The sequence below is a fragment of the Oreochromis aureus genome, linkage group 17 (genome assembly GCF_013358895.1).
Source record: "Oreochromis aureus strain Israel breed Guangdong linkage group 17, ZZ_aureus, whole genome shotgun sequence".
In the NCBI taxonomy this organism is placed as follows: domain Eukaryota; kingdom Metazoa; phylum Chordata; class Actinopteri; order Cichliformes; family Cichlidae; genus Oreochromis; species Oreochromis aureus.
This window is the reverse complement of record NC_052958.1, coordinates 35471647-35499422: the sequence shown is the minus strand read 5'-3', so window position 1 is coordinate 35499422 and position 27776 is coordinate 35471647. Positions and strand designations below refer to the sequence as shown.

At 40.0% G+C, this 27776-nt stretch overlaps 1 protein-coding gene across 1 annotated transcript; it reads right to left on the bottom strand.

The window, feature by feature from the left end:
* slc13a4 (solute carrier family 13 member 4) lies at window positions 1–26566 on the bottom strand. Its single transcript, XM_031753416.2, has 16 exons — window positions 26102–26566; window positions 17743–17871; window positions 14753–14889; window positions 14470–14645; window positions 14226–14289; window positions 13951–13990; window positions 13755–13841; window positions 13443–13627; window positions 7817–7936; window positions 7482–7583; window positions 7157–7258; window positions 6558–6664; window positions 5472–5593; window positions 5033–5194; window positions 2950–3087; window positions 1–2780 (listed from the first exon to the last, which is right to left on the bottom strand). The coding sequence occupies exons 1-16, from the start codon at window positions 26222–26224 to the stop codon at window positions 2643–2645; spliced, it is 1932 nt and encodes a 643-aa protein (XP_031609276.2). The 5' UTR covers window positions 26225–26566; the 3' UTR covers window positions 1–2642.
* Window positions 26567–27776: the final 1210 nt, after the last annotated feature.

The window sequence follows — 27776 nt, the reverse complement described above, 5'->3', positions numbered from 1 at the left end:
TGGTTTTAGTGGTTTTATTGTTGCACATGAAGTAATATTGGATCATCCTGACTCCTAGGTTGTGTTGTGGCTGGATATGAACGCACTATCAGGGTCAACCAAAATTTAAGAATGTTACAGCTCATTTGAAACAGGCAAAGACATAGTATGCTTATATTACAAGTCTTTAAAGTATTTACAGAAGAGCGTGGCCCCTGGGTCAAAGGTCACTGCTGTAACACAACTGAGATGTATGAAACCTTCAGGAGAAGTGAATAAATTACACAAGAAAAAGACATGCTTCTGATTGAGGCTACGCTAAAGGCCCATACGGTACTTACAATGCCGCGATATAAAAAAAAAGTGACTAATGACACTTAAAATCTGTGTACAAATATATAAAGGCATATATTTTACATTTCTGCACAGTACAGCGAGTGTTTTGTGCAAACCTTTTTTGTGATTTGACAGTTGATTGAACAAACTACTGCACCCTTCCACCCCTTGCTTGCACAGTCTTTTCCTTAAACGCTTTCTTTGCGTGCTGCATTAAAGAACACTTCAGTACCCAGAGGGAATCTGCAGCCTCCCACAGTGGCATTTCATTTTTTTTCTTTACATGCCATGAGAAATGTTGCTCCTCCCAGGAGACAATGAAAAAGAACAAAAAGAACGGTCACGCTATGGTGTGACACGTGAAAGATTTTGTGAAACCGATTTTTCTGCAGTTACTAAAAAAGCTTTCTGTATTTCATAAAGATCCTTTGTTAGTGTTTGACTAACGTGAGCGCCACAGTTAAAGCTCATACTTCAATAAGTAGGTAAAATATCTTGTTCGACTTGATCTACCTTTAAAAATTTCCAGATCATTTCAACATGTGACATAAAAGTAAATCAGCGCACAGACAAAGGGTTTGTTCGTAGGATCCAAAACACCCTGCTGAGTTCACTGGGTAATGACCAGAGTCGGTGTACAAGCTTCTGCGATGAGGAAAAGAACGTTCTGGCATAGGTCGAGCAGAAAGTAACTGAAGGCAGCTCAAGTCTGTAGCGTAAATACAGTACATCTTCTTTTCTAAGCATCATTATTTTTTATGATTGAAGGAGAAAGGTAAAAAGGCTGGTTGCAGTCAAGTAGTAAAGAAAAAACAACTTTTATGCCTTTCTGATAATTTTTCCTTGGCCTTCATGGAAGTAAAAGAACTTCCTGTGCTTCCAGCTGGTCTTCTGAGGTAACATTACAACTGACACACTTTAAAGGCCACATTAACCTGATTTTTTGAAAATGGAGTTTATTGAACCTTCTGACAATTATTGTTAATTCATAAAATAATCATTTGAATATCTGAGATTTAAATTGTGTCATATTTGCTACATCAGATTTTTTCTTATTTTTTTGCTTAAAAATGTACTGTGCAATTTCTTTACAATTTTTTTTTTTTTTGAGGGGGGGGTTGAGGGTCACACTGATGATGTAAGACATTTCAGAAACTCACGTATCATGTCTATGTTACAGTAGGAGTCAAACTTTTATTTGCCAGATGGCTGGTGGAGTCAGGGAATATTTTTCTAGCGGTGGGTCCCAGGGGGTTGTCGACTCGTCACCACCAGGGCATCTCTGGATATGCTAAAGGAAGCCCCCTTATTTAGTATTTACCATTTGAGCAGCTCTTGTTATGGCTGCCAGGTGCACATCATTCATTTTATGAATCTTCCTAAGTAAAACTGACTAAAACTACCGCAACCAGGGTGAGGATGAGGGTGGAGTGTGCTTTGACATCACAGGAAGACATGAACACTGTTGGGGTAAGAAGTTTGAGAGTAGGTCATGTTAAAATTGTAGCGTGTAAATTCATTAACGCAAGGCACTGTAAAAGGCACTGCAGTGTTCGAGTAACATGTAGCAACAAGAATTGTAACGTTCACAGCATTTTAGGACACAAAAGCAGCTTCAGAAACTTTGGTAAGAATGTGCATGAAATGTTTAAGGAAGGCCCACGGTGTTCAACGTAAAAAGTACAGTAGCTCTACGTATACAGTACACTGGCAGCCACGGTAGATTCTCTTTTCATGCATTCATCTCGCTTTAATCCAGCAGCCACATCTTCCCTCTTACATGAAAGACAAGACTGACTTTTTCCAGAAATGCTGAAATGTGTTTGATTTAGTTGTAAAAAAGTATATTTAATTGCAAATGTTTAAGTTCAGCAAACATGCAATAAAAAGAGACTTGTCTACAGTGGCCATATGTAGCTTATTTCTATCTAAAAACAGGGAAATTAAAGGATGTTTTAGATCTGAAAATGTATTTCAGGTTTACTGTAAAACTGTAACTTATCATTTTTTTTCTTCTACTATAAATCAAAAAAACTAAATCAGTTCTTGATTTTTAAAGGTTTCAGTTGGAGTTTAATGTCCCCCAGTGGCCAAAGGTGTTTAACATTCCTTGTAACACACCAGTATGGCCAGTATATAATAGTATATCTAAGCAGCTGGTGAGGGTTCTTTCTCCACTTCTTCTCCTTCTCACCACATCCATGTTCTTCTTTTAAGGCCTGTTTAATCAGTATAATTCTGAGCAATCTCAACACTTGCCCAGTCTCTTCCTCATCTGTTTTTGAGTTCATCCCCGCTTTGTACCGCCGGCACCTGCCCACTGTTGGTTATAAGCTCCCAGTGACATTCCTGGCCAGTGCCCAGGCTGGGAACTCAGTCAGATTGAAGAGTGGAACCCCCCAGGTGGTGATGGCCAACATTACCACCGCCACGCCAATCAGATTCACCCCAAAACCTGCTTTGACCTGGAGATAAGGAGGAGAAAAATTACTTCAGTAAGCATTAAGAGTTTTTGTTTGCCACATAGTACGAAATAAAAAGAGCCTCGAATCGGACACACTGTTCCCTAAGGTCTTTTGATTCTGCAGGTGCAAGAAGATTGTGGGACAGTGAGTGTGTGTTTGTGTGTCGTACCATGTCCCTGATCTGCACGTGGCCGTAACTGAAGACGATGGCGTTGGGGGGGTTCCCCACTGGAAGCATGACCCCAAATGACACGCACATGGTGGAAGGGATCAAAGTGTGGAGGGGGTTGATGTGCAGAGTCTCCGACTGGACAGAGAAGTACGCAATGAAGAAGAACAAAGGGGGTAAAGAGAGAGTAATGAAGAAAAAAGACAAGAGGGAAGAGGAGAGGTGAAATGGTTGGGGGTACAGAGGTTATAGATAAGAGAGAAAAATTTAAAGGAAGGATGGAAGATAAAGAAAAGAAAAAGGATGATAAAGAAAAATTGAACAAACGGGAGAAAGAAAGGTCAGAGTTACCAACTGCTTCAGAAGTTGATATGACACTTAAAAAACATAACATTTTCACATAATATAATATAATCATAAAAATGTCGCAACTGACCCCTCCTGTCACTATGATGTCATAGTTTTGCAATGTGGGGAAAAAAAAAAATTGCACATGTTTGTACAATTTTATCTGCTGTTACAAATGGTAAACATTTTAAGGGTTTTATTCACTAATCCAGTCAAAGTAGTAAATATATTATCAAGTTAAGTTTGCTGTTAGCTAAATTTAACTTACTAATTTTGGTTTGCTAGTGATAGTCTTTAATAACATTAGCTAACTTCTTGGCTAACTCTAACTGAAAAGAGGATTTTATGAAGTTTAACGGAGTTATAAGTTAGCAAGGAGTTAGGTCGCTAGTTTCCATCCCAAGATGGTATACCATTTCTGCTGCTATCACTCGGACATAAATGAAGACAGACAACTAAACAGCAGCGACTTTTGTACGGTTACTGAAGTTGGACTAGCTGGCATATAATGATGTGCTGCATGGAGGCTAGCTGCAGAGCTAATATAAACACATTAGCACAGTGAAGCTGGAGGTTTAACCCTAACTTTTTTCCACTAGGTAAAAGTTAATATGAGGGTTCCTGATGGTTAGAGACAACTGCAATTGCATGGAAGGAAAAAGATGCTGTAAATGGACCAAACTTAGTCAGGAGAACAATCGAGATGATCTATCCAAAATATGAGGTTAGTCACTGCTGCACGGTTTAGATTACTTGCTATTTAAAAATTCCTGATTGTCAGTTGTTGTACCCTTGTATCTTCATATCTTTGTTTGCCTCAGAGTGATTCTTTTCTGATCTGAACAAATATTTGGCCCCTGGCAATCCATGAGCCACTGGGCTGTAGTTACATCGTAAGGTTTTTAAAAACTGAGCTTTAAAACATGCAACAAGAGTGGTAATAAAAACCCACAGAGGTGATCACTGACTATATTTTAAGGGCCTGTTCAGATTACATAGAACAAGACAAACATCATTAAAACATGTTAAAAAAGACTTTAGGCTTAATGAATGCAGTGTAGCCAGAAGCAGCGTTCATACGTTATCAGACAACAACCGGATAGAGGTGAAGTATTATGGCACCTGCTGTGAAATAAAAAGAGCCTCGATGTGCACTTTATGAGTAAGTGCACGAGGAACAGGCGCCATTCTGCAATAAAATGACTTGTGATGTACTGGTGAGAAAACGTCACCACTAACGGCTAAAATAGATTATTGCCAATACAGCAGTTTTTGGGGAGGGTTTTCTCAGTAAAAGGGTCATAACGTGAAAATCTTTTTCCCTTACTCTTACATGTGTTTGTGCTGCTATCCCAGTATAGTATAAATATAAGAGTATAAATAACACAGGTTGTTTTATATCTATAAAAAAAGAGAACCTGGCCTCACAATCAGTGCCACTTGCCTCAAGCTTTACATTGTTTGCACTGTTACACACACACACTTATGTAACGGTTATGTAACCAGTACTATTTATATAGACCACCTGGTAAAGATTATTCAAATTCGTGGCCCACATCAGAAGTAATTGGCACGGTTTAAAAATGAAAAAGTATTTTCAAGCAGCACATTAGCACCGACCTGTTAGACTGAATATCCTCCAGGTCATTTATGTGAGTGTTTTTAATGATTTATGACATTTTTATGATCATTAATGAGGAACAGGTGTTGCGATATGAAAAAGAACATGTCATACCAGCGCAGACAGGATGGGCAGGAAGACGGTGAGAGTTGCTGGGTTGGAGGCGAACTCGGTGACCGCAGACACTAGCAGGCAGGCTAGCAGGGTGACCGCCCAGGGAGGAAGGCCACTCATGGGCTCCAGCTGTCTGCCAATCCACACCGACAGGCCGGACACCTACGCGCACACACACACACACACACACACAACATTAATCAGCTGTCTACGTGCTGTTCATATGCCCACCATTACCTACTGTAATAATATGTGAAATGATTCTTCTCTTTTATAGCTACAGTCTCTTGTAGATACATGTTGAAATCACATTTACTCCATGAAAGTAATCAAGAAACCTTAAATGGTAAAAATGGATCGCAACCCTCAGATTACCCAGATGCTATGATGCCAGAGCATTACAGTAATACAAAAACACACAGACATATATTCGTAATACCTTGCAGCCCGCTGCCAGTGCGTAGCCTCCACCAACCAGGATGACAATCTCCCACGGCATGAGTCTCTGGAAGTCCTTCCAGGTGATCATGGGAGCCAGTGGGTCTGACTCTGAATCATCATCTAATAGTTTAAAGGACAGAAAAAAATGTCAATAGAGCAGGATCTGGGGGAATAATATCATGTTTTTTATTTTTATGTTATTATGGGTTTTTTTATTTGAGGGATATTTTATGTAAAATATTGTGAATTTCAGTTAGTGTACACTGTATGTAAGTATGATCAGGAATATCAAACACAGGGACAAATGTCTGCATTTCAGGTACGCAGTGTGAACTCACTCAGAACTGGTTAGGCTGATTAGTGATTAAGACTAGTTTAATATTCAAAGCTAAACACGGTGATGACTTCAGTTGACGAGCTCTGTTCATGAATGCCTTTGAAACAAAAATAATGACACCCACGTATTGAAGGCTTAACACGTCATCGTCATTGCATCTCTGTCATCATAAATCAAAAACATCATAAATATTCAAGAGCTTGACTGAGCTACATCTGTGTCTTTTATGTTATGGTGTTAGAGGTGAGAGTACTGACTAGGGTCAGCACTGGCATATCTTCGTGAAACTGTACATTTTGACAAATGTCTGGTGTCCCAGTGGGTTTCAAAACACTGCACAACTGTGCCAACTGTTTGAAGTTAAACTATTTTTCACTGTGATCCAGTGAACCTGGAACGTACAGGATATAAATCAACCTGCAGAGGCGGGTAATGCAAAAAAACAAAAAGCACTTCTTGACACCATAGAAATCTGAAGCCCGTCACAGATTCTGGCATTTTAAAAACAATATAATACTTGTGGTTGACTCACTCAGGTCGTCAAACACTTGAAAAGTCATTTGTTTTACCAAATCTCTCACAACATCTGTAATGTGCTGTCAAAATAATCAGAGGCAGTATACGAATGTTAACAAAGCTAGCTGAACAAAATCACAGAGCCCCTTTTTTATTATTCAATATGTTTTAAAGCCACCAAATGGGGCCCTGATGAGACAACCCAAAGGTGCTGGAGTGCGTGTTCCTGACCTGAGTTTTTACAGCAAGAGGAGGAAGAGAAGGGCCGCCTGGCAGGGATGAGGAAGAGGAGGAAGCCCAGAAGAACAGACACCGTTGCATCAGTCCTGTAGCCTTTCCTGAGAGAGAAATTAAGAATACACAGATATAAAACAGACACAAAGTCTCATTAAACTACTTGTATTTATTTTATTATTTTAGATGTCATGAAGTGTAATGTAAAATATTTTCACGGTGCTGATTTCTGTAATCCTTAAAAGGGACCTATTGTGCTTTTCCTTACTTTCTATCTCAGTATAACACTGATCTTTACAAGTCCTAGCTCTGTATGATGTCACTGAGACATTCTTTATAGTCGATAAAATGCAGGGAGAAGTGGCTAAAAGGACTCTTTTGAGTAGCAAATAATGCAAAAGTACTCTAACAGAGCCCAAAAATCAAAAATATGGCGTATGAAAAGAGCATAAGCACTCCTTTCTAAGTGTCTATTATACCTACTCTATGTGACAGGGTGCGTATTTGTTACGGAGAACCAGCGCTTCACTAAAGCGTCTGACCACTAACACTTCTGAACGTTTGTGGTCATCCGGCGCGACATTATCAGTACTTACTTTTCAAAGAGCGACGTCCAGCCGGGCACAAAGCCAGGCTCTCTGGTGAACCACAGCAGTGTCATCAGGATGAAGAAAACACCTGTCACCACCTCTGGGTAGCTGCACACACAATCCACAATAGCGCATCAGCAACAATTACATGAGTGACAACATGATGGGGACAAAATGTCACGTCTGGGCTCGTGAGTAAGATGCAAATGCATAGCTTATATTTACACACAGGTGAACTTAGTCCTTTAAATATACATAAAAAGTGGAAGAGTTGACATCAGAGTTGGAATTTGGGGAAATTATTTTGTATCATTTCAGCTCTGGTACACACCTGATGGGTCCCAGCTTTGCATACTCCTCATGGATCCTCCTCTCTGACAGCATCTCTCTCCTGGTTTTGCGTTTCTTACTGAGTGAGCACGTTTCTCTGAAGCTGAACACACAGACAGCAACAACAATATCAACCACACGGTGACCTGATACGGTCGCTTTGTGCTTTTCAAGCTGTAGCCTCAACAACATACAGGCAGCAGGATTACCATGAGTCCATAATGACAACATGGAGATGTGGGCAAGTAGGAGACCCGCCTCTGTAATCACACCCCTGCCTGTGACCATTAGCACAGCAACTAGCAACACAGCACACACACACACACACACACTCACTTGCAGCCGAGGAAAAGGAAGTGCAGCCACAGCCAGGTGAGAACCAGCATGATGATGGCGATGGGGAAGCTGAAGATGAACCATGTGCCAAAGTTGATGACCTTTGCGTCTGGATAACGGCTGGAAAGACAGTTGGAAACAGCAGCTTTAAACCACACTCATCGGTCGTCTTCATTTCACTTTAATGTGTAATATACGCATTGCTACGCACTGGCTCTTTAGGGGCTGAGCCTCATGACTCGTGACGGCATGTGTCACAACCGATAAAAATGGAACCTTATCATGTTTAAAAATAGCCGATTTACTCACATCAGCTACACACCTTGACCCAGCCTCGGTCACGTGTGTTTGCTTTGACTGACAGATGTTGTCATTCCCATTTACTTATCTGTGCAGCAGCACAGCTGACTGTCCACACTGATAAGACTGACTATCACAGCTCAGAGTACTGACAGCTTGAGAGCTATACTACACTACTGGACAGAAGCCATAAAGGGTCACCGAAATTCTCTTAAGAAACACTTAAGAAGCTTCTATAGAGCAGACCCAGTTACCGAGTAAAGCAGCAGCATCTTTCTATTTTAAAAGAAGATAACCAACATGACATGCCAGAAAGGATGCCACTTTCTAATATTCAGCTTTATATATAAAGCCTTATATTATTTTCACACACTCACCTAACAAGTGGAAGATACCAGCTCAGTCCCGGGAAGAGACACAAATCCCTTTGGGTTTGCATCAGGAAGGTATCTGGCGTAAAATTTGCTATAACAAAATGTTTGGAGGGACTTGTGTGGCGCCCCCTTGTGGATAAGAGAGCAGCCAAAAAGTATCCATTAATGCCCTACATCTAAGTTCACATTCACACTGAACACATGTTGAGTTACTCAGTGATACTTTAGCATGCAGCCTGGAGCATCCAGGGGGGAATCAAACCACCAACCTTCCCCTTCTGTAGTAGATGACCTGCACTAACCACACTGTTGTTACACACTTCTGCAATATACTATTAATATTTACAACCCTTTATTGATAACCTATTGAAAGGTAAGTTTATCACCTAATCAAATGTATTCATGTTTTAGCTGGTAGTGCTGTTTATACATCTAGAACAGGGGTGTCAAACATAAGGCCCGGGGGCCAGAATTAGTCCAGCAACTCCTCCAATCCTAGAAGGCTTTGGAAAATGTGTATAAATTAGGAACTTTTGACTGTATTTTGAGAAGTTTTCCAGGTTTTCCTACTGATAAAACCTTCCCTATTGCCATTCATACTGCAACAAAGTAACAGATACACAGGAAAATGACAAAAATGTTCCTGTTTGCAAGATTTACTAAATTTTCTTAAATAAACTAGAACATCTATTTAATTTAACACATTTGTCATGTAGAAAAGTTGAAATGTACTGTTGAAGCTGGACTTCTTTTTCTGATATTAACACTTATCAGGGATTAAATGTTGAGTGAAATGTCTTTATTGTGACAGAAAGGGAAGATTCGCTGATACGATTGATACGATCAAAGTGGCCCACCGTGTACAGGTTTGATGTCCCTGATGTGGAATGTTTAAGTGTTAGTTGCTCAGATTTGGAGATACATTGGCTCTAGAGCTCTTGAGTCCAGTGGAACTAAATGACACTCACTGTTACTTTCCAAGCTCATAAATGGTTTCAGTTGGGGTTTTTTTTCAAAGGTCAAGTTTTTATTCATATTTTAGCTAATTAAAATGTTGTTGTTTTTTCAGTTAACTATAGACCTTGGTGATCTGTGTACCCTAATTCCACCCAGTGACAGCTGGGATAGGTGAGGATAACCTCCCCCCTTTTTCCACAGAGAAAAAAAAAAAAAAATCTGAGAAAACTGTGACAGGAGACAATATCATCAACATTAATAGTCGTCTGTGTAGTGTATCAGTAGTTTATGATTAGGGCACTTTAAGCTATAAGACAAGTTGTTGGTCTCCACTGTTGTTTCATTTAAAGCTATATAGGTAATAAAGTGTGTTTGCTCTGATATGCTTCACTGCTCTGTAACGACGCTAAGCAGAGTAAAGGTGACATGCAAAGACGGTGATCACATATGTGCTGCACGAACAACTCTGCCATGCCTTCTCTGACTTCCGGGCATTCGCATCGTGGATGGAAAAGTGAAAGCGAGCCAATTAAAAAGTATGGAAAAATGACTGAGCTACTTGTCACAGAGTTTCATCCTCTGAGGATCATAGATATCTGCATCAAATTTTACAGATCCCATAATATGAAGGAAAAAACCCATCAACCTCATAGCTCGACATAAAGAATCAGGGAAAACTTTGACCTTTGGGAACCATGAGTTTCTATTTAAAATAATAGCAGAGAGAAAAGCTGAGATATTTCAGGCAAATAGAAAGTTTCATTTATGAAAAACAAAAACATAATCCATTACATAAAAGTATGAAACTATTCTAGAGCTTTTAAGATTTCATCTTAACACCAAATTGCATTTTAAAAAGAACTAAAGCAATAAAAATCATAATATGTTGACAACATCAGTGTCAGTGTAAATTTTATGATCCCTACTAAAGAGACACATTTAAAAACAGTGACAGTCGGCTGGCAGGGCTCTGGAGCCATGAAACACCGGATTCTTTGCACAGTTTAAATAGTTAAAACCCAGTTTACACGAGTATCTTTAATAAGAGCAGAACTTTCACCACTGAAACACCAAGCTTCTATTACCACAAATTTACGTACAAATGGAGACAGAGAACAAGTAAGCGCACAGTGGACGGGGTAATAATTCAAAGACGCATTCCTGTCAGAAAAAAACAGAACAATTTTTTTTAAAGTATCTCATTTAAAAAAAAAAAAAACAGCATTTCATCAGCAGACAAAAGTGGAAAAAAGTTATAAGATGTGAGGCTTCAGCACAGACGTACATAAAAGATGGATGTTGCTAGCAGGATTTTTTTAACCTAGATCTCGTATGGGTATTATTTGTCATTATGGTAACCACCCTCTACATGTCTTTATAGTCCTTTTTAACTCTAATGGGGACCATAATGTATCAAATGAGCATTACAGTGTATTCAATATGAATTAAGATAGCGACTGGAGACCATAAACTCGTCAGGAAAATGTTTACTGAGATTATAGATCAAGCCAACGTTTGAGGCATTTAGTCAGAGACTTCAAGATAAACTGACTTTTAAAATAAAAATAAAACCAAATATGCTGATTTCAGTTTTAGGATACTACATGTCTGAATCATCAGGTAAAAATAAAAAGAGTTGATTCAGAAAGCTATGAGTAATAATATGTTTGCAGTTCCATTCAATCCAATTTTATTCATATAGCGCCAAACAATAGTTGGCTCAGGGTGCTTAATGTTGTAAGGTAAAGACCCTACAATAACAGAGAAAACCTAGCAGGATAAGTCTATAGCAGGGTAACTAAGGAAGGACTCAGGGATACATGATCTAGACCCAACTATGAGCTTTATTAAAAAGGAAAGCTTTAAGCGTACTTTTAAAAGTAGACAGACTATGTCCTGAATCAGAACTGCCATAGAAGAGGGGCCTGAAAGCTGAAGATTCTCCCTCCCATTTCATTTATAATATTATAGGAACCACAAGTAAGCCAGCAGTCTGAGAGTAAAGTGCTCTACTGAGGTGATACTAGTACTATGAGGTCTTTAAGATAAGACAGAGCCTGATTGTATGTGTAATCAGGCTTGTATGTGAGGAGAAAGATTTTGAACTCAATTCTGGATTTAACAGAGAGCCAATGAAGATAAGCTAGTGTGGAAGAAATCTGCTCTCTCTTTCTAGTCCTTCCCAGAACTCTTTCTGCAGCATTTTGGATCAACTGAAAGCTTTTCAGGGAGATTTTAGGACATTCTGATTATAATAAATTACAGTAGTCCAGCCTAGGAGTAATAAATGCATGGAATAGTTTTTCAGCATCACTCTGAGACAGGATGTTTCTAATTTTAGAGATATTATGCAAATGTATAATATCTCTAAAATCAGAGATATTATGCAAATGCAGGAAAGCAGTCATTACAGTGTTACTGGAGGCCAAGGTAATGTCATCCAGAGTAAATATCTGGTTACATACAACGTTTCTAAGATATTTAAGGGCCAAGTACAATAACCTCACAATTGGAGGTCTTCTAGATCATTATGTCTTTAAGAAATCCCTGCAGTTTAATTAATTGGAGTGTGTTATCTGGCTTAATGTATATATAAAGCTGGGTATCATTTGCATAGCAATGAAAATGTACACAGAATACTGCCTAAGTGATACATGAATAATTTGAATAGAACTGGTCCCAGGCAGAACCCTGTGGAACTCCACAAGTAGAGAAACCTGCAAACAAACAGCTCGTTTTAAGCTTTTAAAAGTTAGCCGGGTGCTAAAATAACCCTCCGATAAATCTAAGATTGCTTTGTTAGAGTCTCTGCCCTCATTCGCATATCATGGGACTGACAATGACGAGTCCTCCACTTCGTGTAGACACACACTAATGTGTCTACACAAGGATATAGCATAGATAAAAAGGTTGGGTTTTTTTGTTTAATTTTTCTGTATGTCATACATGCCAACCCTCCCAATTTTTCCTGGAGAATCCCGAATTTCACTGCCCCTCCTGAAAAATCTCCCGGAGCCACCATTCTCCCGAATTTCTCCCGATTTTCCACCCGGACAACAAAATTGAAAAACCATATCCCAGATTGGCCCAGCCAATTCCAGTTTCCAACAATGGCTACTACTACTGCAGCTACTTAGTTTTAATATTACTCTTATTACTCTTTCTGGGTCGCAAAATAAACTTTTAACATATTTTCAGGCGAGAATGTAGCTGTGTAAACTTCAAATATCTGAACCAGTGTTGTGCCAAACAGTGATTGCCGCCCCCCAACAGCCCTTTTGAATGTCTCCCTAATTCTGAGGTCTCAAGGTTGGCAAGTATGCTGTATGTTCGATTGTATTTTTATAAGTTTGGTTGTATTTGTGCAGCATTGACAAAAATCATATCCACAATCTGTATAAATATGCTTGTCAAAACAACTGATGTCAAGTTTATCACTTGTTGTACTAGCATGGACTCCAGTTTTGGATCAACTAAACTGAATAAGTACACACAATCGCTGAATTTCAAGCTTAAATCTCTAATCTATGAGATTTTACTTTACACTCCTTAGACTTGTTGGTGTTCCTGTTAGCATTACAACTACTAGCACACACTCAATCCCACACAGATCAAAACCTGACCTTTGCCCAACAAGCTGTGACATGAAGGAGGCCATTCTGTCAGGCGTAGAGCAGTAGCCAGATGAAATAGTCTCTGTCAGCACTGTAGAGGCTGATTAGTTTGATCTCTTGTGGCCCCAGACACTCAGCTAACATAAACTTTTTCAGAACAGAGAACACAGCAGCCAAGAAATCAACCAAGCTGTAAACATGTTTGAGAACTGAGGAGATGTCTGCAGTCATTAAAGGCCATTAAAGACCAGCTTGTCTCTCTGGTTCTGAACAGTTTGTAAAGTAGATTTAATATTACTGTCAACAGATGTTGGAGGCTTATTTAAATCATTACGTAAGCAAGCGTTTGTGTAGATACCACATACGTGAGCATATACTTACGTGTTAAACTGTTCAGCAAAGATGAGGTTGGTTGATGTGCCTGTGATGGTGATGAGTCCTCCGATGGTCGCTGCATATGTGATGCTTAGCGACAGGCATTTACAGATCATGTGATCCCTTTTGGTGGGATACTGGGAGTCTCTTCTCATCTTCACCCGCTTTACATTTGGGATTTCAATCTCAACCTAGACAGCAGTGATAAAAATGTTGTAAACGAAGAGCAAACATGAGAACCAATCAGGAAGATTGCTTCAAGTTCTTATTTCCAGTAACATGGCTATGGCACACCCTCTTCAGTGACACGCTGCTCACCTGTGGCAGGTGGCCGTTGGTGTTTTTTATGAATTCCTGGTTTGAGATGGGCTTTAGACCCGAACCGTTGACCTCAGCGGTTTTTGTCTGAAAACAACAGAATACCGAATCAGTGCAAGCATATAGATTTTCCTGTGGCCAATTTCTACATTCTGTGTACTTCACACACACACGAACACACACACATGTCACTTACGTCACTTAGTGTGGAGAGCTCCTGCTTATTGTAGTCATTGCTGGAATAAGAAGAGAAGATAAAGAAAATCAGCATGGTTGTGTGAGAGAAAATTGACTTTACTTTGGTTAAAATGAGTGAGACTGAAGGAAAACAGTCATTTGACGTAACTTAATAGCACAGATAAAGAGGTAAAATACTTGCAGAACTACCACAGAACCCTGTGTAGACAACATTTACATATCATTGAGTGTACACAGGATAAATAAAGACCCAAAATGTCCACACACACATACCAGCTGTTGCGGTAGAGCAGCTCTAGCTGGTTCTTGTCCAGGTTCTCTTCTTTGTCTGACACAGCTGCAGAGAAACACAGGCATCATTAAGTCAATGACAGAAGTAGTTGAAAAGTTCGACTATTTGCCTGTTAACAGGAGACCCTCTCTGCTACAGCACCTCAGATAGCTTCTAGCTAATGTCCACACTGGTGCAAGCACTGTCGTTACATTTGCAGAAATGTAGTGAAAGACCCAGACATACCACTGTCCTCCTCAGGCACCTCTGCCGTTTCAGAGTCGTCATGACTGTCAGCCAGACCAGTGCAGATCAGCTGCTGCAGGACAGCCTCGGCTATGGGCATCACCATGGCTGTGGTGGATGTGTTGCTGAGCCACATGGAGAGAAATACGGTGCAGCACATGAAGCCCAGTACCAACCTGCACAGGAAGGAGGTCATTTTATACTTTTGTGGGGGGGGAAAAAGACATTTTGACTACATTTACCATCATTATAGTGTTTAAATGTACAAAAGTGTGATGCTCACATGCCGGGCTTGGCCCCTGCAATCATCACCATCCTCAAAGCAATCCGTTTATGAAGGTTCCACTTCTCTATGGAGGCCGCCAGGCAGATGACTCCCATCAGCAGCAGAGTGGTGTCTTTGCAGTACTCTGCTGCTACCTGAACACGCACAGAGTTACAAAAATGATTACTTCAAACAAAAAGTCTATATCATTTCAAACTAATTAAATAGATGCCATAAACAAAATGAGATGTGAGTAGGCAGGAAGAAGTTCCAAGACCCTCCTTTCACCCAGTCCACCCTCCCTCGTACGGGATCAGCACTTACGGTTTGTTGTTCTTAATCTGCTCTACTTCCCATCAGCAGCATTCACAGGTCTGCAGCATTACATAATCCCAAGTGCACTCACCTCTCACCTAAAATCTTTTAATTTTCCTTAAGCTGAACTTTTACACTTTGTTGTTCTTGGGAACAAAAGTAGGGTTTTATAGCGTAGGCCCTAAATAAATGTCTCTCCACACTGTTTGTTGACATATAAGATGTCGAAATCCTATAAATGAACTTTTAAAAACAAGAAACCAACTTTCAGCCTGAATGGGAATCAGACAGATGCTGGAATGCATCCAAGCCTATCAGCTGCTTTACAGTAACAATAACAGTTGTTAAGATAATAAGTTATGACTAAAATAGCTAAAATCTCAGTGTTGGCTAATGCAAAGCTTAGCAGTGAGAGCTCCAGGTTTAACAGACACATAATCATTGCTACAGTATTCACATACAGTATACAGATTATCCTCCACAGCTGTTTAGCACTGAAACTCGGCTAATCGGTTTTCATTTCAATTCACAGCTACAAATCCAAGTCATAGTCCTTTCCAATCACTTTCAATATTAGCTTTTTTTAATGGAACACTTATGATTGCAGAAAACTTTAACTGTTAACTGGATGAGATAAGATCCTGTGCACTGTTGATGCTCTTATATTCAACTCTTGAGTGGCAGCAGATGAAGACAGAATCTAATCTCTAAATTAGCAGCATTAAAGCAGCAGAAAATGAGGAGATTACAAAAAAAATGAAAGTGCTATAATAGGCTGGAAATGTTGCATAAAGCTCTCTGCTGGCATATTTATGGAACACCATCACAAGCGGCTTACAGCAGTGTTAACAGGCAGCTTTTGTCACTGTTTGTCAAGGCGCTTTGGTCACGGCTCAGTTTTTATGTAATGCAGATAACAAAGGTAAAGATGATGAAGGTGAGTTTAATTGAGAGGAAACTGTTACTGGTATATTTTTTTTTTTTTAAGAAAAAAAAGGGACTGACGCCAATGGCCACCACTATCAGTAACGCCAGTAACGCCAGTCCCACTGTACTAAGGTTCGGCAGTGGTGTTAATGGTCGGTAAAGTGTGTTAGAGGCTGGGTGTGGCCACGTGAAGAAACACTGAAGAACATCAGTGGGTACTGATCATGAGTGCCAGGTTAATGGGTTCATCTGCACTCTCCACTCAGTCATGTCTAATGAAACCTTCACAGTTGAGTGACCATGCCTCTGGTTTACACTGGAGCGTAATAAGCAACAGAGCACTGTAAATCAAAAACCTGATGTATGTCTGAGGAGCACATGCGTGGACCACATTTCTTTAAGCATACATGGACATAGCACAGTCCAGAACACAAAAACCATGCACTGTCTGACCTGCACATACATTTTTACTACCACTTTTTTTTCTTTCTCTTGCTTTAATGTTGCTTTAGAAAATAGCAAACCCGCAACAAAGTAAGACAATGCAGTGTCTAAGGAGAATATTCTTAATTATTCAATAACCTCTATTAACCCTATTAATATGGACATAACTCTAGTTAAACAGATATATAGAGATCTGTACAGCAGATTTTTACTTTATAAAAACACACACTGTAAAAATTGATGAAACTTGGTTTTGCCTTAAAACAAAACCTACTGGCACTCCTGTGCCCCATACTGTACAGTTACAAGAAGGACAGGAGACAGAAGTCTCAGTCCTGGTGGCTTTTCAAACTGAAAGAACAGAGGAGGAGATTTGAACAATAAGGCAAAGTTTTAACAAAAGACATCCAGAATTAGGACTTAATAAATTAAAAAAATAATTGTTATCGTTTAGATTCACTGCACTGTGTCAAAGCTGTAGTTTGCTTTGAAAATAGTTAGCTAAAAACGGTGCTGTAGCAGGATGTGCAGCACATTGCTACAATCCTATTTTACAGTGCTTTTTATGTTCAAATGGGCATTTTAATCACATGACACATTGAAAACCCGAGAAACATGATGTGAAAATCTCCACACAAAGACAGAAAAGTGGAATCAGCAAACACAGCATTCACTGTTACACAGAAAGATTACGGTAATGTCTTTTCAGAAATTGAGAGCTGGCAATGCCAAAACTTCCTCCAAATTTCAAACAAGCAAGCAGAATTTTAAGTATTTTGTGGGAAACTGAACTGTCTTTTAGCACCTTGTACCAATCAGTTTAAGATTTCACTTATAACACATAAAGTGCGAGGTCTACCAACTGATGGACTGCTAGAAGCCAGAGACTTAAATTCTCTTGTAACTCTTCTAGTTGTTCCTATCTCTACTCCATCTGTCTGCTCCCTTTCATTTTCTTCATTCAGCAGCTCCTCAAAATACTCCTTCCATCTTCTCAGCACACTCTTTTCACTCAGTACATTTCTATCTTGATCCTTTATCAGTCAGAGTGTCTCTGCTCTGTATGTTCTAACCCGACTATGTGAAACTGCCACAATCAGTCGCATTTTTAAATCACTTCTGAAAAACAAGATCTTTGTTTTTCTTTGCTCTCCTTCTCTGCCAGGCTCTGCAAAATCAAAACTTTTAGCTCTCATCAGATGCTACAATTTTCAATATACAACTCACTCTTAATTTGACATCTCAAATAGAGTTTATAAGATTATTTCAACTTCAGAGAACTGAAACTCGAACCAGACAGTCAGCTGGAAAGAAGGACTCACCTCACTGGACTTGAGTACGCCAAAGAGTGGGTAGAGGAAGGCTGGGACCAGAGCAGCAGCACCCAAGGGAACAGCTTCAGACACCCAGTAGACGGCCGTCACCATCAACACGTAAGCACAACACGCCTCCTGCAACCCAAAAAAAGTCTGTCTATATCATCCACACAATAAGCAATACAGAAAAAAAAGACACAGGTCTCTATAGCAACTGTATTATGATTTTAGATTTGCAGCAACATTGTCCACACACACACACACATCCATGTGTGCATACATAAATATGCACAGTCTTTTAGAATACAATACAAGTACAAGTACAAGTATTGTGTGCGTTTATCCTGTGAGTTTATTGTTGTGGCAGCAGTGGGGAGTGTTGTTTGTACTTAATATCCAACTGGGACACACACTAACTCTCTCTCTGACAATACTTTAGCGCACGCACACACACACACACACACACAAACACACACACAGTGATATTACATTAATCTTGTTATTGGTTATATAATATCGACATGCCAGCCTCTCATACCGCTCTGTCGCAACACCAATGGGCTTAGTGACACGCTCTCCAATCTTCAAAACTAAAGTTGAATCTCGTGACATTTGTTAAGACCTTTTATAGCCGACACTCGCGTTGCAGAAAAATACAGTTTGTTCATAAATTAATTACGCTTAATGCTTAATAAGCTTAATTTAGGTCAGAATGAATGTGTCACAGACAGGGTGCACACAGTGCTATTATATATGCAGATTATCACTATGAGACTTGGATAGTCTTTTGTTGACTAGAGATTTCATATTAGCATCTATCAAACGCTGCTGGAGTCTGTACTGAAGAATGCTTAGTATAGCATTTCGCTTGTAGCAGGTCACTTAATCTCAAGTTAATAAACCCACAGGGAGTAGAATTAGCCACAGGACTTTAGCATGAACCATGTCCAGACCTGCTTGAACTCCCATTTTTAAAAAAAAAAGACTTTTCAGAAGTCAAGCTTATCCATGCATGCTGTTTACATTATGTTGCAAGAAAACGCATGTAGATTATTACAATTCAAAGACATTTAGAAGAACCCTGAAACTTTAAGGTTTCAAAGTATCCACAGGTAAGTACAGATGCCTGAGTGCATGTGACAACAACCACAAAGAGACTGTGAGAGAATGCTTGTGGGTAATCTGCTGCTCGCAGACTGTTTTTAAGGTAGTTCAGTATGTTGATCTTCAGTGTTTTCATCATGTGTTTTTTTTTCAAACTGTGAACCACTTTGTAACTCTGTATTTTGAAATGTGCTATACAACTAACACTATTATAAAGTTACAATAATCAATTTTTTATAGCTATATTAAATGTTTTTAATAATTCAATTCAATTCAATTTTATTTATATAGCGCCAAATCACAACAAAAGTCGCCTCAAGGCGCTTTATATTGTACAGTAGATAGCACAATAATAAATACAGAGAAAACCCAACAATCATATGACCCCCTATGAGCAAGCACTTTGGCGACAGTGGGAAGGAAAACTCCCTTTAACAGGAAGAAACCTCCGGCAGAACCAGGCTCAGGGAGGGGCGGCCATCTGCTGCGACCGGTTGGGGTGAAAGAAGGAAAACAGGATGAAAGACATGCTGTGGAAGAGAGACAGAGATTAATAACAGATATGATTCGATGCAGAGAGGTCTATTAGCACATAGTGAGTGAGAAAGGTGACTGGAAGGAAAAACTCAATGCATCATGGGAATCCCGGCAGCCTCACGCTCTATTGCAGCATAACTAAGGGAGGATTCAGGGTCACCTGGTCCAGCCCTAACTATATGCTTTAGCAAAAGGAAAGTTTTAAGCCTAATCTTGAAAGTAGAGATAGTGTCTGTCTCCCGAATCCAAACTGGAAGTTGGTTCCACAGAAGAGGGGCCTGAAAACTGAAGGCTCTGCCTCCCATTCTACTTTTAAATACTCTAGGAACAACAAGTAGGCCTGCAGTGCAAGAGCGAAGTGCTCTAATAGGGTGATATGGTACTACAAGGTCATTAAGATAAGATGGGGCCTGATTATTTAAGACCTTGTATGTGAGGAGCAGGATTTTGAAATCAATTCTGGATTTAACAGGAAGCCAATGAAGGAAGCCAAAACAGGAGAAATATGCTCTCTTTCTAGTCCCTGTCAGTACTCTTGCTGCAGCATTTTGGATTAGCTGAAGGCTTCTCAGCGAGTTTTTAGGACTTCCTGATAATAGTGAATTACAGTAGTCCAGCCTGGAAGTAATAAATGCATGAACTAGTTTTTCAGCATCACTCTGAGACAGGATATTTCTAATTTTAGAGATGTTGCGCAAATGGAAGAAAGCAGTCTTACATATTTGTTTAATATGTGCATTGAAGGACATGTCCTGGTCAAAAATGACTCCAAGGTTTCTCAATAGCTATAGAAGTACTATAGAAACAGCAACAACAAGGCCTAATATTATTCTCAACTCACTACCATTTATTTATGACCTCTGGAGTAGTTTTGCATAATTCACAGTTAAGCGTTCTTCTTCTTAATTAAAGCAGGCTTTCTTCTGATTGGTTGCCCCTTGTAAGCAGTAAGTGTGAACAGCAGGGGGGTGGAGTGCTCATCATAACAACAGTCGCCTCAAGTTGCCTTTATATTGTAAGGTAGAGATACTACAATAATACAGAGAAAGCCCCAACAATCAGATGACCATCTGTTAGCAAGCATGGCGAAAGTGGGAAGAAAAAACTCCATTACAGTACTTTGGCTTTAAGATAAGATGGGTCTGATTATTCAAGATTTTTTATGTGACAAGAAGGATTTTAAATTCGATTGTGGATTTAACAGCGAGCCAGTGAAGAGAAGGCAGTATGGGAGAAAAATGCTTTGTCTTTCTAGTCAGTTTGTCTGTTGCTGTGTTTTGGATCAAATGAAAACTTCTCAGGCAGTTTTAGGACAGCCTGATAAAAATGAATTATAGTAGTTGAGCCTAGAAGTAATAAATGTTGCAGATTGATGGTAAAATAGTTTTTCAGCATAACTCCGAGACAGGCTGTTTCTAATTTTAGAGATATTGCACAGATGAAAGAAGGTCTGAATGTCTATAAGACATTCCTGCAGTTAAACTTACCGGTGTGTGTCATCTGGCTTTGTGAGTAGATAAAACTGGGTATCATCTGCACAGCAATGAAAATGTATGTTATGCCTTCTAATAGTACTGCCTAAAGGAAGTATGTATACTGTAAACAGAAGTGGTCCTAGCACGGAACCCTGTGGAACTCCACACCTTAACCTGAACCCCAGTGTGTGAAGACGACTCCCCATTTCTGCTCTCACTGATATCACAGAAAGCCAAAAATTAAAAAAATGTCTCAAAAGGAGCATTTAGAACATTCTAAAGCCTGAGCTGTTGGCTCACAGGGATTACTTGCACATACAAAGCCCTCATTATATGAAACCCTGGCCATATTTAACAAGCATCTACCACTCTAACAGAAAATAAGCAGAAGCATAAAATGTGCCCTGACGTGGCTCTGTTTTTGATTTGCTGTTGACAGCATAGGTTTTTACTCTAAAAGTTGCTTACTTTTTGGAAACTTTCCTAAAGATTTAAGGGGCATTTCCAGGCATTAGGTGCAGCTGCCTGATTAGACCAAAATGAGATGTTTGGGGTTCATAATCAAAGAGAACTTTGCCACTGAAAAGGTTACAACAATTTAAATCTGAGAAAACATTCCAGTATTATAAAGAGAGACATTGTGACCAAATAATGAGTTTTTGCACTTTAACAGCTAGCTTTACAGCATCCTGCCTGTGTCGGACACAACACCACACCGAGGACGTGCTGGAAGCCTGCCAGATCAGAATCAGAATGCTTTATTAATCCTGGGGGGGGGGGCGGGCGGGCACTGGGATTAAAGCAAGGCCAAAGGTCTGACTGCTGGTTTGCGGGGGGAAAAGCACACTGATGAGAATGTAAAGAGGAAAAGAAATGTGACCTTTAGAAAGAACAAACAAATGGACAGATAAACAAAAAAGACAAATCAGCAGTAATCCATGATTGATTATTGGTCACTATTTATCAGAGCACAGTTGCCCCACAGAAACTGCAGCTTCAGTTAGATCCTCAAATCCTACTCTTTGGCTTCTTCTTTTGGCTTGTTTTTAAAGCCATTGTACTTCAACCTTTGTGCTGAAAAGACTTCACACTAAGACGTGTCGAGGTTCAGAAGTCATCACATGGAGGATAACCTGTGCTTGTGCTGGTTTTAAGGCAGGCTTCTCTGAAGGTTATGTAACCAGTTATTAATCTTAAAAATCATTTCAGCTACAAAATTAGCCACTCTGCATATATTTTATGAAAGTGCCACCTGCATGGCCATTTTTGAGGGAAAGTGGACAACTGACCAGCCACCCCGGCTGTGACAGGCATGAAAATGTGAGGTGCTGTTTTTTGTTTTCCATCTAGGTGAGAGTTCACTTGATTTTCTGCTCCTGTTTTAAAATGTGATATTGGAGAACCAGAGGGAAAATGTTAAACGGCTTAACAAACTGTAATGGACCCTTCAGGCACAATCGTATCTTCCCTCAACCATGATGCTGCAGAGAAGAAAAATATAAGTTTTTATGTTCTGGGTATTTAGCTGCAGTTTGTCATAAGAAACTTAAACAGAGACAGTGCATCTTATTACTCTCTTTGTGCTAATGAAAATGGTGAAATAGATCATGCTTTAGACCATTATTGAATGTATTTAACAATCAGGACACTAAAAGGACTCAAAATTTATTTGTAACAATGTCTTGGATTTGTTGTTTCCTACTTTCCTGCGAGATCTGTGAGGAAGAAAGAGGAATGCAAATGTTTTCCCTTTGCTCCTATTCACCAGACACTTCTTGAGTCTTTTGCATTCGAGCCCGGTGTGGTTTTAGAAGCTTTGAGCAAAGCGATTTCTGTGAGCTTAGTGGGATGAGAAGGGAAGTTTTCCTTTGAAATCTCAGTGTTTTACAGCTGACAGGTCAGCTTTTCTCTAAACAGAAGCCCATTGATTGCCTCGTCAACTAACTGTTATCCGTGATCAGCTTGGGAAATGAACATGATTATTATTCAGTTTAAAAAAAGAAAAGACAGTTACCTAAGGATGTCTGATAGGCAGATTAGGTCACAGCTCAAACATTTTTCACTGAGTCAATCAGCAGAAGGCTAAACGGCTCAATAGATAACATGCACACAGTTCACTCCCCTGCCCATTTGTACGGGAAAATACTTGTATGAAAACCGACTTTATACTGACAACACTGACGAAACTTCCTTTTCTGGGACTGAAGTTTGACCTGTCCAAGGTGTACCTCGGCTATCTCATCAGTCACAGGGTACACACCTACAGACCCCACTACCCTGAACTGGGTAACAAATGGGTGACATATCAGTCAAACAAATTATTTACCCAAATTGCTCTGACAATAAAAGCATTTTTAAAAGAACATCAGTACACATCACAGCTAAAAAGACCATCAGCTAAAAAGGCCATACACATATACAAAAATCTGAGCATAAGCTCAGGAGGGATAGGCCAGTCACCTACACTGTCCAAGTTTAAAACTCATTTCAACTACTTGCCTTCAGCCCAGCATTGGATATTTATATTTGTTGTTTTTATTAGTGATGCTTTTACTTTTTCATCATCAAAGTATCAAAGCAATGGGCACACTTCAATTTTGTCCTGATCACCACTGTTATCCTCCTGCATGCTACATCCACTGGCAATCCATCCACATGACAAGACAACTAAAAACCACAAATCCCAGATTTCTGCTAAAGCAAAAGTCAGAGACTCACCAAACATAAATCGTAATTAACTGCCAGTTTTTTTAACAGTAGTAGAAATTTTTCAGTGTGTGCATCACAGCAGCCATGCCTAAAGCCAAGGAACATCTCTTTGCATGTGTGTATACGTAGCTGTCTGGACTCAGCAAAAATTTTGCAAAGTTGTGAAACTGCACACGTGCACCTCTGATAAGCACTGTGCTTATCTGCCACTGGCTCTGCTTCTTTGTTCCTGTCCTCAGTCTCTCTGACCTGGCCTGACTGCATCCTACAGATGTCCTGTTCAGCTGCAGCTGGACACAGGACCTCTCCAAACACACACACACACAATGTTACTCTGAACCCGTCACATTCCTGACACAGTCTGGGGTCCCTGGTGTCGTAAGGAAGCCACGTGGGGGCTCAAATCCAGCGAGGTTGTGGGTTGATTATATAACTTAATTGCTTGGGTTGTTTCTTTCTTTTTCTTTGTAGTCAAGTTTTTGTTCTTTTGTTCTTTCTTGGCCTCATCCTGCGCCAGTTACTCATGCCAAACATCCACCACCACTGACATAACAGCAGGGCTCCTTGGCGATCGCTCTTATTGGCTGACGGTCAACTTGTGGAGCATAACACTTTCTTTGAATATGAATGACATTAAAATAAACACAGAGAAACACCTGCAGTTACAATTGAGATACATGTAGAAAACACTATGGCCGTGGGTCAGTAAACATGACAGAATATGATCTAAAGCGCACCTCCTCTCAGGTGTTGCTCTTAAAGTAGTCTTACGACCCTCGTTCATAAATACTGAGAACACATTTTTTCTGCACGCTTTCATCATTCTTTTTAATGTGTTAATTCAAAATTCTTTCTTTTACCACAGATGTGGTCTAAGTTACAGTCCCGGCTGCTCACGAACATTAAAAGCTCAAAACTTCAGATTCTGATTCAGATTTTTCAAACGCAAACTTTAACACTTTGGTAGTAGCTATATTTAACGCTTGATCCATGCTTGAAAACACAAGAAACAACAGGAAACATCTAGATACACTATAACTGATATTGTTTTATCGCAGAACACCTTGAGGATTTTGAAAATGTGTTGCGTATGCCATGACTTTTGAAATGACGTGGGCCTTTCAAAGACACAAGGGGGATTTATATTTCCTTTAAATTGATTGTTACCTCTGTGGCTCAGATGGTAATGCATTAAAGTCACAAACTGGAGCTAATGTGCACCATTTGCATCATAAATACAGTGACGTGCTCTGATAGGGCGTTTTAAAGCTTCAATTTTGGTTTGCTGATTGCTACTGTGTTTCACTGGTCACTGGAGACAAAAAAAAAATCCTAATCCCAGTTGAGGTGTTCTCAGTATGACATACACTGGAGGAAAAAAAGTGCTTTCCACTGGATATCATGGAATCTGACAGGTGACCACGTTAACCAGAGGGGCTCTGCAAATCAGAGAAATGCACTGGTCTGAGCCTTGGTAAATATGAGACCACACCACAATCTGAAAGTCTGAAACAAACAAAACAAATATTTAAAAAATACATGAAACTCACTCCCCAGCAGCAAACGTTTAAGGTTTTAGTCTCAGAAAGGCGAATGCTTGCAGATGGCTCATGTAATTCTGTGCTTTTCATTACGATTTCACTAATGTGAGGACACTGAAGACAGAGCTATCCCAGATTCGCAGGGAAGACAAGCAAAAGAGGAACGGACCTCTCTCCTTTCATTCCCATCTTTTCACTCTTCACTTTTTTATTTTTCAGGAGCACGCTGATGTTTAGCTCATCAACATGTCGCGACATCTCCTCTCCACACACACGGCTCAGCTGATGATGGGGGGAGCTCGAGACAAGCGATTATCAAAACGGAGGACAGTGCGCCTTTTGACTGATTCTCTCTCTCTCTCTCTCTCTCTCACACACACACACACACACACACACACACACACACACACACAAACACACACACAGAACAAGATCCCATCAGGACACTGAGGCCAAGAGCAGCAGCATCACCACCCACAGATCAACTGGATATCTTGTTTACTGCTGTGCCGAATGGTTGCTAGGTATTTATTAAGAGTAAATTATTGGCGCATTGATATGTTTGATTTAACCTAAGTTCGCATATACTAATCATTTTTAACATACATCTTTAATTTATTTCTTATAGGCACTGGTATATCCATCACATGTAATGCTTTTAAGAGATTTTCTGGTGCTTTAAATGTAGTTTCTCGTCATTCTGTCTTTAAATGTTTCACATCTGTGCATTAAAAAAGCGTATCTGTCGATCTACGAATTAACTTCACTGACTTTGACGCACTTATATATCAATAATTTCCAATTGAATATTAATACTTTTATATTCTATCCATCAAATACATTGATAGAGAAAATTATACAGTTAAACTCTACCGTGCTCTTATTTTAAAACCCATTTGGTTATGTTAAACGTTTTCATTATTATATGCTAATAATGAAAAAAATTCACATTTTTTCACTCCCTCTCTCTCTCTCTCTCTCTCTCTCTCTCGTACTCACACTGGTAGGGTGGATGAGCGGTAAGGGAAGCAGGGACAGCGGGATGAACACCACAAGGATCAGCTTCCGCGCCCTCCACAGCTTCCTGAACAGATCCATCCTGGCTGCAGCCTCCAGCCTCATGGGTGACCCGAAGCTCTGGGTGGAACCGGCCACAACTCAGCAGAACCGGGCGTAAGAGTCAGAAGTGGCCTACGGAAAGCCTCAAGGCACAGTCAAGCGGGGAGAGCCGGAGGAAAGAGGAAGAGGGGGGTACGGTCCTCCAGGGAGCGCGTAAAGTTCTGAGTTTGGGCTGTGCGCCTTAACGCACAGACGGCGGAGCCTGATCGGGTTCTCGGTGAGTTGAGAGAGCTTGGCTGAGCTTTACTTCCACTGTGACTTTTACTCGTACCGTACACTACACACGAAGGTCCCCCTCTTCCTCTCTGTGTGTGGGACACTCTCCGAAGCATCAGGTGAGCGTGCCGGCGCATTTATCGGGCTGCATAGGTATGCTAATTAATCCCAAGGTTTCCCCACCCTCTGTGGCTGTGAAGCCACCAATCAGGGCGGGTGAAAAAAGTTTGCACAAGGGTGAGAGTGTGTGCGTGTGCAAAACACACATACACACACAAAAAAACGTGTTCAAGGGATGAGAAGGAAATACCGCGAGATTAATCAATTATGTAAAAAAAACAGTGGCTCGTACACAAAAACTGTTTCTCTTATAAAGTGAATCATAGCAATTATCAGAAGGTTTCTAAAGTCATAAAACAAAGCGCTTCATAGAAGCAACAAATCAATCAGGTCAAACAATCACGAAACAGTGATCCCATGATGGCAAACAAACAAGAGCGTAGCAAGAGGACAAAACATTATTCTGTTATAATTATACAATTATTCTCCCCCCAAAGGGAGGGAGTAAGTAATCGGCCTGTCTGTCTGTCTGTTTGTCAGCAGTCTAGCGTCCACAGTTGTTGAGATATCATTTTCAAACTTTGAGTGATGGTAGATACCAATAATAGCTCGAGCTGATTTAATTTTGCTGAAACATCAAGGTCATGTGAAAACCAGTAGAAACGTTTTATCACCCACAAATTTTCATAGATCATCTTCAAACTTCACAACAATATACTGGCCTTGTGCGACATAAGTACCCAGGCTAAGAAGCATTTGACCTTGACCTTCATCGTTAATGGCTGAGATCAAAGTTGACCTTGAAGAAAAATTTCAGGAAACCATATCGAGTAATATGTCATATGAAAGGCCATCAAGAGAGCTGCACAACACTTGTGCAGAGAAGTGACACAGTGTATTTGATTTGATTTTTTCAATATGACATCACAATGAAAAATCACACATTGCATTAATATCTTAAAATATCAAGTTTTTACAGCTTATAGAAGCCAAAGATTTCAGCAAGTTCTGCTCAAGTCATATGGTTAAAGATAATAGCATACAAGGTCAAAGGTCAAAAGTCAGTGTCACACAAATTAGGTAAAAACTGTGGCTCATATAGTCAGGGGTGCACATAAGTGGTCCGCAGGTGCGCATTCGCTGTCAAAATAAAAGACGCGTACCAGATAAGAAGTTGCAACGGGCATTTGCGTACATAAGTTTTCTGGAGGAGGACAGACATTTGTTTAGAGCTCTTAAAGATGTCGAAGAAGCAAGCTCCTTTAAGCAGTTACTTTGG

Coding starts and splice junctions, on each gene's coding strand:
- slc13a4 (XM_031753416.2), bottom strand. CDS start 26,224: ATGAGGCTGGAGGCTGCAGCCAGGATGGATCTGTTCAGGAAGCTGTGG. Junction 7,259..7,481: donor GCAAAGCTGGGACCCATCAG/GTGTGTACCAGA, acceptor TTGTGTGTGCAG/CTACCCAGAGGTGGTGACAG. Junction 2,781..2,949: donor ACGTGCAGATCAGGGACATG/GTACGACACACA, acceptor CCTTATCTCCAG/GTCAAAGCAGGTTTTGGGGT.